This window comes from Indicator indicator, chromosome 12 (assembly GCF_027791375.1).
Source record: "Indicator indicator isolate 239-I01 chromosome 12, UM_Iind_1.1, whole genome shotgun sequence".
Taxonomy (NCBI): Eukaryota; Metazoa; Chordata; class Aves; order Piciformes; family Indicatoridae; genus Indicator; species Indicator indicator.
Window position 1 is genome coordinate 436,321 of NC_072021.1, and position 12,011 is coordinate 448,331.

Here is a 12,011-nt window from a genome sequence, read left to right on the forward strand (position 1 = left end):
CCTCTCAGTTTTAAAATGTAAGCATTTCCTTAGTGGTCAGCTGTTTCAGTTATGAAGATGGATTCTTGCTCAGAGAGTTGATAGAGAGGGCAGGCAGGGGAGAGGGAAAATGAATTGAGAGTCAGCTATGCATACAACATACACTTTGGTCTGGTGCTAAAAGCAAGCCAAAACCCTCAATGCAGATCTGTCCTGGTATGAGAGAAGAAGAGGGTTTCATCAGACTGGCAATTATTCAAAGCCAAGAATTTACAGCTGGTCTAGAACACAATTTGACTTTCCAAACTGCACCCCACTGAGGCAGCATTTTTGTGTTGAATAAGCAATGGAATTTGGAGCATTCCATAGCCACAAATCTGACAGCACAGAGGTGGTTTTAGAAGAGTGCTGTAAACAGCTACATACATACTTTCTTTATGAGGCTCAGATAAAGATTTAAGGAAGTTCTGAGAGACCTCCAGAGTTGCTTTCATATCTTTCCCACTTCTGTAGGAGTAGAATCTGGCCAGCTGTTATCTTGAGGCTTGTCAAAACAGTTCAGTCTGCTATTTCAGGCAGGCCAGGAGGAACTGAATTGATGCACAGCTGCCTTCACCCAGCCATGGTGCTATTATTTCACAGTTGCAGAGACATCTGTTTCAAGCAGACACAGCTGACTCAGAGAGGAAGGCAGCAGAGCAGGAACATTCAGGAGAAGAGATGTTGGCAGGCTTTTATCATCTCCAGCTTCTTGCCTCAAAATCACTAGATCAGTTCAGTGTTGAAGAAGGCTGCTGAACTAAATCTTTCCCAGACCATAAATATCAAAATAAAAGATAGATTCCTTATGAACACAACCTCATACATTTAATTGCTTTCTTTTCTGAAACCAAGTAAAAAAGAAGACACGTTTTCATAAACCACAAAGGTAATACAACAGGCAGGAGTCACTCTGATCACGTTGGGGATAATTCCTTTGTAAAATCCATGAATTCCTTCTTTCCTTTAAAGACACAGAAAAAAACTACTTAGTTTTAATTAATATATGTTCATAGAAATCAGATATAAAACAAAGCCTGATATTTTTCTTCTCACACCCTCACTGACTGCATCCAGTTCTGGGCTCCCCATTTCAGGAGGGACAGGGAGGTGCTGGAGAGAGTCCAAGGGAGGGCTCCAAGGATGCTGAAGGGATTGGAGCACTGCCTGGTGAGGAGAGGCTGAGAGCCCTGGGGCTTGTTAGTCTGGAGAGAAGACTGAGAGGGGATCTAATCAATGTCTGAAGGCTGGGGGTCAGGAAGGAAGGAGCAGGGAAAGCTTCTGCTCACTTGTGCCCTGGGATAGGACAAGGGGCAATGGATATAAACTACAGCACAGAATTTCCACCTCAACATGAGGAACAACTTTACTGTAAGGGTCACAGAACACTGGAAGAGGCTCCCCACAGAAGCTGTGGAGTGTTCTTCTCTGGAGACTTTCCAGCCCTGTCTGGATGCATTCCTGTGTGACCTGTGCTGGATTCTATGGTCCTGCTCTGGCAGGGGGGTTGGACTCTAAGATCCCCAGAGGTCCCTTCCAACCCCTAACATCCTGTGATCCTGTGATTTCGGAATAATTTCTTACTGTAGTGTTTAAAGAGCCATAATATGTCAACTCTTAACCCATCATTTTCTCTTCTGAATATACAACAGTATTCTGTAGGTCAGTTATTTAGCCTAGGGTTCAAGTGGGTTTTTCAAACTCAATTCTGTCTTAGTGGGTGGCAATTTACTTTCTTTTTTCCTGCCACAGAACTGGTTAAAATAACTTCAAATTGCTGCAGCCTGTTCCAAAAAGCTTTAATGTATTTAATCTCACTGAAGCCAGCAGTGCTGAAAGGCTCAGTGGTTCTGGGTCATGTAACAGAAAACAAGCTGACAGTCAACATAAGTCAGCATTTATTTTTCAGAGAATTAAAGCACCTCCTTCAGAATTTTGATTCCACTGCCAATAATTGAGAATCTAACTTCGCCCAACTTGAATCTGAGTATTTATGGTAGGGCTATTGAAAGGTTTCAAAGACTTTTAATCTCAGCTCCCTATTTTCTGGCTTCAGAGGTCTAGGAACACTTGGAGCAATGCGTACAGTTAACACAGAGCCTGGGAAGTACTGGGGTGTGGTTCATACTGCCTGCCCCCAGGGCTCTAGGCTGCACGTGTTTTATAATGAGTACAGCAGTGGCCCCAGAATGACTGCATTCGGTCTTTATCAGAACTAACAAGCTTTCCTATAGAGTGCAGCACTGAAGGGCACAGTGCTGAGACATCAGAGCCATGTTCACTTTGAATGAGCTTCAGACAAAATGGTTGTACTGCCTCTGAGCCAGGGGTGGTCCTGGAACAACACAGCCTTGGTTGTTCATCAGGTGACACCTCTTAATACCCCAGGAATTGCCTGACTCCATTCACATCTTTCTAGCAATATGCTGCAACCCAGAAACTGTCCAAAGCAGGATCAGCACAGGGTGCAACCTGCAGAAGTTGGCCAACCCTAGTAACTACCAACAAGTCAAAACTCTCACATGCCCTTGAGGGCTGAGGGAAAAGGGTTTGGTGGAAGATATGCATAGGTGTGAGCTAACAGTTCTCTAAAGGTCCTATGGATGCTGGGACTACAGTACAAATGCAGTGAGGGCCCAAGGTAACCCAGGGACATCAGTATAAACAGTTCTGGCTAGCTCACTTCCTCCTGCCAGGAATTTGGATTAGTCACAACTCCCAGCAGCACAGCGCTGCTCTCTTATATGATAATATAAAGCAGCTGAAGTGAGACTTCATTGTTTAAGAGCCCAAGACAGTCAATTCAATGTTATTTTTTTAACCTGTAAGTGAAGTTTGCTAAGGAAGAGAGAAGGGAGACAGAACAAACAGAAGCTTGCAGGCTAGCATTGACCCCCTCCTATCTCCTCCTTTGTCCTTCGATTATTGCTGCTGGTGGCACCTTGCATAAAATGGCTTTGTACAGCTAACATTTGGTTTGCTCTGAGCTGTACTGGTTCCTCAAGTCAGCATGAAGGCCAGTAATCATAGTCCTGAGTCTGCAAGACTTTCTTTCCAAGATGTAAACTTTGAATCCTGCATGCCTACCTCCATGTCCTGCGGATCACATCAAACACACCAGAATATGTATTGTGCTGATCCTGCAGGCGAGCTCGCACCACTTGATAGGGATATGTTGCTGACACAGCAAATATTTTGGATACAGCTGCCATCAAGATGTACTCCACGGTGTTCTAAAAGCAACAAAAATCAGCAGGCTTGCCTTAAGTATGGTTTAAACCAGCCAATTTCCCAAACTCTTCTTTGATTTTTAAGTGTTGAACTAAATAATACCTTAGATTTTTCTCCCTTAGAATACATACATTAAAAACACATGGTAACATTTAACTGTAGAATGTGTGTTGTGCTCTCTCCTTCCTTTGCCCAACTTGCACTTGACTAGTTTTCCATGTAAGTGTTTAAGACCACCACCTATGATTCCATAAAGTAAGGCAAAAAGAATCATAGAATCAACCAGGTTGGAAGAGACCTCCAAGGTCATCCAGTCCAACAGATCACCCAGCCCTATCCAATCAACCACATCATGGCACTAAGTGCCTAAAAGACATTCCTTCCTCTAAAATTCTCAAAACACTTGTCAAAATAAGGAGCTGGTTTCCCTGCAGGAAAATAACACTAACCAGTTGCTTGTTCCTCAAATGTGAAAAGGAATTGTTCTGCATATTCTACATTCCAATTAAAGCATCAATAGTTTGGAGATTTGGCTTTGACCTGCTTATTCACAAGCCGCAACATATTTTTGCTCTCAAGAGTCATACCAGTTTTGTATCTGACACTCTGTTTCTATATTGGTTGTATCTCAGTTTCAAATCCTCATATGCCATGAACTGAAGGGCTCCATGTGAGGTTCCAAAGAGACCAGGCACAAATCCCTATTTGGAGAAAAAAAAAAAAAAAAGAGGAATAAACAGTAATGCACAAGAACTGTGTGGCTTGATAGAGCTCAGCTTGCACACATATGGATGTCCTCTGTTACTGCACAGTAAGACTCAAAGCCATTGTGTTGCTACTCTTAATGGCAAGAATCACACCAAAGTGCCATAGATGTTACTGTTCTTCAGATGACATACAGACTAAAGGCACCTCATGAGTGATAAAAATAAAGACAAAACAAGTGGTCGAGGAACTCCACAGACCAGGAGCAAGGTCTTAAAAAGCTGGTTAACATAGTTCAGGACTGTAAGAATACAAATCAAGTCTTGCAAATGTGCTGCTCAGTGCCTGTCCCCTTCTGGGGACTGGAACTAAGCTCTTCAGTTTCCACCTGAGACTGTTAAGGCAATAATATCCTTCCCCCATTCATGTGCAGCACAGCTCCTGCAACTCAGAGCAACTGACAGAACTTAAGCTGCCAAATTTCAAACAAAGCAAGAAAAAAGAAACAATGAAAACTCCCCCAAAACCAGAACAGGGAGGAAGGCAAAATTATGGAGAAGTCAAAGAGGCAACTGAACAGGTGCCCTTTTCCCCACTGCAGACAAGGTTGAGAGAACACTGATGTCTCACTGAAGTTGCTCACTGTGCAGCTATGTAGATCACTCAGGACCTATTTAGGTCACCTTTTTTTGCAAATTTAAGCAAGTAATTTACTCCTTCAAAGCAAGTAACTGGTTTAGTTCCCCACTTGCAGATTAACACTACAAAGTGGCTAGTGCCAAAGGCAGCACACACTACGTGCATGAATAATCTGGGAAGTAACTCAATGGAAGGACCTTAAGAGATGCAAGAGATTAGAATTTATCTACATGGAACACAGCTGACAACTAGGCAGACAAACCAGAAATCCTGACAATTACAGTTTAAGACTAAGTAAGGTGCCTTGTTCCTGATGCCAGAATTCAGCGGTCATTGGTTTGTGGCATAGCAGCCTTGCACTTAGGAAGGATTGTATTTTTCACTGCAAATCAAAGCAGCTAACAGTAATCAAGACAAGTCCTAAGAGATAATGTTCTTGTGCTATAGCATTACTTGGAGGAGGAGAGACAGACTGAACCAAAATAGGTTTCTTCACACCTTCCAGGCACTGATGTCATGGCCTGAAGGAAGAAGGAGGCAAAAGCCAAATCCAGTTGCCATCTGTTTCTCTAAATTAAAGGGAATAAAAAACCCACACATATGCAGACCATATTTAGAAGTCTGCAAATTTTATAGATCTAGAGATGACAGATGACAGACCTCAGTAACTAGAGGGCAAATGAGCAGTTGTGAAACTGTCCATTGTGGAAGAAAAAAATAGCAACCTCTTCAGTCATATATGTTCCACAAGATGTCAGTAAGACAGAGAGATAAGGAATGAAATGGACGAAAGCAATAGCAGCAGGATAGATTTCACTACTGCTTCCCCTCCTTATCTGAATTCTTGTTATAGGAAGACTCAAAAAAACTGAAGAGCAGCTTGTAGTTTACTCTCCTTTCAGCATTCCCACCCAACAGAAGATGGCTTAGCCATAAAGCTTACGCTCTTGAGTGATCTCATACATGCCAACAGTACAGTAGCTTTTCCTCTGATTAAGCCTTTTTGCTTTGGTTCTGGAGTGGGAAAGAAGATTCACAGCATGCAAGTAAGATAGCTAAAACAAAAACCCCTTGCCTTTTTTATTTACAGGCAAATATGTAGAAGTCTCAGCATGCTATTGAGCGGTGCCAGCCAATCCTGGAATTGTTCTGGGACTGCATTACCTTATACAAGCCAGGCAGGCCCTCTGCCCTGTATATCTTTACAAGAGCATCACACATTCCTCGGTACTGCCGCTTGGATGGATCGACTCCGGCATTGTACTGGAGCACAAGGCGTGTCTTCGTGACCCAGATTGGGTTGGTAATACAGAGAGTCATGGCTCCTGAGAACAGAAGGAAGTCAGACTGATTGTTATGCCAACTCCAAACTTGTCCCAGTTTGCTCAGTCCAACGTAACGCAGACTTTACGAATGGCAAAACTACCTATCCTACACAAGCACTCATGTTAGTAAAACAGGCAAAGTTTATGCCCACCACTGTTTCCCCTCTTTCTGCCTTAAAAGCTCATAGGATCACAGGATGATAGGGGTTGGAAGGGACCTCTGCAGATCTTTGAGTCCAACCCCTCTGCCAGAGCAGGACCATAGAATCCAGCACAGGTCACACAGGAACACATCCAGACAGGGCTGGAAAGTCTCCAGAGAAGGAGACTCCACAACCTCTCTGGGAAGCCTGCTCCAGGGCTCCGTGACTCTTACAATAAAGAAGTTCTTCCTTGTGCTGAGGTGGAACATCCTGTGCTATGGTTTCCATCCATTGCCCCTTGTCCTATCACAGCACAATTGAGCAGAGGCTGTCCCTGTCCCTTCCTTCCTGAACCCCAGCCTTCAGATATTTATAGACATTGATCAGATCTCCTCTCAGTCTCCTTCTGTCCAGACTAACAAGCCCCAGGTCTCTCAGCCTCTCCTCCTGCTGAGGGTACTTCTGTAAAGCATAGAGCTTACTGAATATTCCTAGTACATTGCTTTTTTGGCTCACCTTTCCACAGTTGATCGTGCAATCTGTAGTACATAGGACAACTAAGTAACTTCTTAATGCACTCCTGATGATCTGAACTATTCTTGGGGTATACAGTTGTCCAAAGTGGAATGGACACCTCAGTCACGAGAAATATGTGTAAGCCTTCTGACAGGTTAATAGAAGCAACCTGTTGTGGCTTTATAGGTTATTGAAAACACAGTTGTAACTAATCCATTATTGGTTTTCACATCCAAAAATCTGCCTTGTGTTTCAAAGTTAAATCAATGCTCCAGTAGTCTCTAATAGTCTCCTCTATTACCTAGATTAAATACAACATAGAATCATGTATGAGAATATATGTTAGAAAGAACATATTAAAAGTCTTGCTGATGGAAGCTGTATTTCTCTCTCAGATCTTTAGTTTCTAAGAAAACTTGGACTATAGGTAAAGATTTTCAAAGGCCAATGGCCAATTCACTTACTCTGTATAACTTCAGTGGACCTCTTTTCCAAGTCTAAGTGTAAAACATCTAACGAGCTAACAGGCAGATTTGTGTAGTACCAAATATAGTACTAATTATGGAAGAAGTTTATACACAATGAAAACAAGATCAAAAAGTGTTTTGACAACTGCTGTTTCTGAGCAAAACTGAAAAGACTACAGTGATCTCTCCATTCATCTTAATTAATTTATTTGGAGACAATAAGTGATTGTATTTGGACTGAAACATTTACACTTGCCACCTGTAAGAAAAAGCAGCACTGGCACACAAAGGAGCAACAGATGGAAAAGCTAGAAGCAAAACATTGATCTTCTTTGTATTTGAACTCACCAGCCTCTGCAGCTGACACTAGGTGTTCAGTTGGACTGAGGCTTTCCAGCTTTCCTTCCTTCTTGTAAGCTTTGATGGCATTGTAACTGGAAAATGTAAAATACGTTTTGGTAAAGGTGAAGACAAACCTACATCAGTGAAAAAAAAGATCCCAAAACAACAAAACACCTCACAAGATCATGGAAAACAGGTGGTATACAGCCTCTGGAAACAGACATCTAAGCAAGATATCTTTGTTTTGTTGATTCATTGATCTCTAAGCAGTTAGCTCTTTAAACTGAACTATGGTAATACACATTTCTACTGATAAAGTATTACTGTCAGTGGGACTGCATCTTCACACAGCTATTGGATCTCAAGATTTGATTTCTAAAAGAAACTGATTAGATAGGCTCTTATTGATTGAGAGCAGTGAGAGCAACACTGAGCTTTCTTTTCTTGATCCAGCCTCTAGTCTTTGTGGATTGAGAAACTGCCAATAGGAACCTATAACAAAGCTTGAAGACTGAAGTACAACAATAACAGTCTAGACAACTGACAAGTGAGGTTTGCACAGGCATACCAACTAACTACACCCCAAAGAGTTTCAATTAGTAGGGATCAGCAGTAAATCAGGTCGTAGTTACAAGGCTAATAAAGTAGAAAGATTATTACAACATGAGATTTATGAGCAAAGCCCATCAACTCACAAAAACAATGAAAAAAGGGTCACTAAAACTATGAAAAATCAGTTAAACATCTATCTTTAGTTCAAAACTTTCTCATGGTCTCCAATTCTTAAGGCACCAGTTAAGTTTTATTTTTTTAGTGTGGTTTTAAACACAGTGTGTCAGCACTTAGAAAGGATTCTTCAGGAATGATGTCACCATCTCAAGTTTTTTAGTTTTCACAGCATCAAGGGAGTGCACTGTACTTGGCAAAGTAACAGGTCTCCGACTCAGAAATTCTCCAACAGCAAATTATCATAAAGAGCACCAGACCTGGGCTTACTGAGAGAACCACAAGCACTTAGCAATCTTGATACCCCTAAAGAAGTTGCAGTGTACCTTGGAACGTTACAGTGCACAGGGTATGATACATCTTACATTCTACTTACAAGAAGAAGTAAAGACCCCAGGAAGCTCCTGCTCCCAACATGTTTGGAGTTACTCCTTGATATAAGCCTCGTAGTCCTTCATGCTTCCAGACAGTGCTCATGCAGTGGAGAATCCCATTGTATTTCGGCCTCAGCTCCAATCCATCGCTTACTAGGAAAGAAAGAAGTGATACTGGAAAACATTTCAGGAAGCATGAAGTTCAGCTGTGTAAGAGCCACCACAGGAGCATACAGCCTCCAAGGCAAGCTGCAAATGAACAGGAAACCTAACTGTATTTTATAAGTATTCTTTCAAAACTAAGCAAGAGTTGAGGTTTACAGCTTTGTAAGTCTGGAATTAAAGAACTTGAAGAAAACCAAACCAAACCAAAAAAAAATTTAAGCTCTGCAAGAGGAAAATTCCCATCATTCTGACATGACCAAATAAATGCACTGCTGTGCTTTTGGGTGTGCAGCAACTTTAAATTGAGGGGTTTTGTCTCTTCTGCTTAGGGCCCCTGCAATTTCACATCATATTTTAAGTGATATGTGTTGGGGTCTTTGACAACACATTTCTATAAGGAGTTTGGACAAACCCCAAATAACAACTCTTGAGTTCATTCTTCCTCTTAAAATATTCTATAAAGCTCTGAATATTTTCAACAGGTCATGTCACTCAAACATTCAAAGTTTATATCCACCAAAAACACCTGTTTTTTCCTTCTACTCTCATTGGATAGCTTTGGAGAACAGCAAATGCAGACACTTCTCCCACCCAATAAACAAACAGCTGGTTCTCCAAATATTCAGAAAATATCACTGTCAAGTCAGATAAAAAAACATGCAGGGTTTTGTTGACAGATTTAATTTAGAACACAGATGTTGAGATAACTCACAGTGGTAAGTACTGTTGCTCTTACTATAACAGCAAGAGAGTAAGGTGATTACTGATGACGTGCCTGATAAGGCATGACAACAAGAATTAATAGATACATGCTGGAACAGAGAGAATTCTGATCAGAACTTTTCCTCCAAGTGGTTAAATACTGGAACAAGTTGCCTGAAGAGGCATCTTTGGAGCTACTCAGAACTGTAGCAGACAAAATTCTGAGCAATCCAATCTAAGCTGTACTGTAGCTGAGTAGGGGAGAGTTCCAGAGATCTCTTCCGACCTGCATGACTCTGATGCCAGCAGAGCAGCAGCTTGCTCTCTCAATACAGACATACAGCTTGATTGCCATTTAATGGAAAATTAATCACAAAGTTCTACAGTCAGTGTAGTTCTTGTGTTCCCATCAAAGTGAATCTTGGTAATCATGAATTTCAGATGTTTTCTCTTCAGTGCCACATTTATTATTCATTCTCATTTGAACTTCATGTACAGCACTATTTGCTGTGACATACTTCAGCACTAAAGACAAAATGCTTTTTCTGAGCACACTGTGACAAGGCCTCAGCACGTTGACAGTTACTCAAAACCAAAACACAAATTTAATGCTTCTTTTCTCCCTCCTGAATGAACACTGCTAGACCTTACCCAAAGACTTTTTTTTTTGCTTTTTTTTTTTTTTACCATGCTGCCAGCAGATCAGGTTTATAAACACATTAGACAGTGTGGGAAATCAGAGACACAAATGCCTGTCTGTCTATGACGCTGCTGAGAATCTCTTCCCAGCACTGATTTCTGGTATCACTTCCTGCTTGCTGACAAAACATAGGAATCCTTATTTTCAACCCAAAAAAGCCTGTGAAAGTAAGTAACCTTCAGAGGTCACCTAATCCAATCCCCTGCCTAGAACAGGCTTAATTAGATCAGGTTATTCAGGGACATGTCCAGCTGGTTCCTGAATGTTTCCGAAGATGAAGAGATTACACCTGGGTAACCTCTTACACTGTTTGACTACCTGCAAGGTAAAAATAATTTTTCCTAATAAATAACTGGAATTTTCCATGTTCCTGCTTGTGCCTATTCTGTCTTGTCCTACCTCCAAGAAGAATCTGGCTTCCCCTTCTCTGTGTCCTCCAATCATGTAGTCACAGACCACAATAGTATCTCCCCTCAGCCTTCTCTTTGTGAGGTTGAACTGATCCTGTTCTGCCAGCCTGTACTCCTACTCCCATGGGCTCCAGCCCCTTCACCAGCCTGATGGCCTCCACTGCCAGTATGTCAATGTGCTCCTCGTACTGGTGAGCCCTAAACTAGACATAGGACTCCAGATGTATTCTTACACGTGCAAACTATAGAGGAAGGAGCACTGCTGCTAACTACACTCTTCATAACACAGCCCAGGATGTGCCTACAGTAGGATGTGGCAGGGAAGTGTTTAAATCCAACTTTCCATAAAGCCTGCTTGGAAATGAAATGCTTTGAACTTCGCAAAACATCTCTGTGCTGGTTCCCCATTTGAGATCTTACAACACCCACGAGTCCACTTAACTTAGCAATCCAAAGATACAGTGAAACGTTTCAACCTCTCATAAAAGAGAGGATGATAAAAGGGCAATGTGTTTCCCTCCCTGTGGGAAAAACAAACTCTCGCTCTCTGCAGAACAGCGACAACGCTGTTAGCAACCGACACGACTATAAAACTGCTGTTAGGCTCCGAGCGGTTAAAATCTTTGGCATAAAGGTGAACTTTGAGCACTGCCCTGAGCCGATCCGCCTGCTAAAGCCACCGTGCTGTGTCCCTTTGGCGCTGGTGGTCCTGGCAGAGAGGGAGAAACCTGCCCGGCTCCCCAATATGCCTGAACACAACCTGGGGCACTCGGCACGTTTTACAGGCCCTGGAAATGACAGAAGGATCAAGCTTTGGGATAGAGGCGGAAAGAACCGGGGAACTGTCCCTTCGTTTACTCCAAGCCGTGGGGCTTCCCTGCCATCGCCCGCTGTCATGCAGCCGCGCACAGGCTCGGGTAAACCCACACAGGCTCACAAGGCTGTGCCCTCCGGCAGGGAGAGCTGGAGGGCATTGCTGGCGCACGGCGAGCCCGGCGGCACTTGGATACTTGCAGCACAGAGCACAGTTTGTCTCTGCAGCCCTCAGCGGCAAGCTCCGGCGACAGCCTAGGTCGGGGGCTTTTCCTGGCGGCACACTTACCGCCTCTGCAGGCACCTCGGCCCTGCGGGGGCAGCCCCCGCCTGCGGCACCGCGGCCTTGCGGATCGGGGCCCGCAGCATCCCCGGACCGAGGTGCGGAAAGGGGGCGGCCGGTACGGCCTCACCTGCAAAGCGGATCTTGACCAGGTCTAGCGGGTGGAGCACCAGGGTGGAAACGACGCCGCCGCTCAGCCCCGCCGCCAGGTTCTCCAGCTGTACGTGGCGGAGCACGGATCGCAGGGGCGACGGTGCCGCGGCCGGCGCCTCCACGGTGCACGCGGGCCGCTGGGCGCTCATCGCCAACGGCAGCGGCGCGCGGGCAGGGGGCGGGGCAGCCGCCGCGCGCTGACAGCCGGCTCGGCCACCGCGAGGAGCAGAGTCGCGCGAGAACAGCCCTCCCGGCGCATCCGGTCACGTGCGCGCGCGGGGCCGTTCTTCACGGCGGCG

The 12,011-nt window shown here is 43.9% G+C and overlaps 1 protein-coding gene across 1 annotated transcript; it reads right to left on the reverse strand.

Annotated features, from left to right (window-relative positions):
• Window positions 1-843: 843 nt before the first annotated feature.
• On the reverse strand, window positions 844-11,861 carry SLC25A32 (solute carrier family 25 member 32). The gene is made up of 7 exons (XM_054385261.1): window positions 11,690-11,861; window positions 8,489-8,639; window positions 7,393-7,478; window positions 5,758-5,918; window positions 3,837-3,950; window positions 3,106-3,251; window positions 844-982 (listed from the first exon to the last, which is right to left on the reverse strand). Exons 1-7 carry the CDS (start codon window positions 11,859-11,861, stop codon window positions 847-849), a joined length of 966 nt encoding a protein of 321 aa, XP_054241236.1. The 3' UTR covers window positions 844-846.
• Window positions 11,862-12,011: the final 150 nt, after the last annotated feature.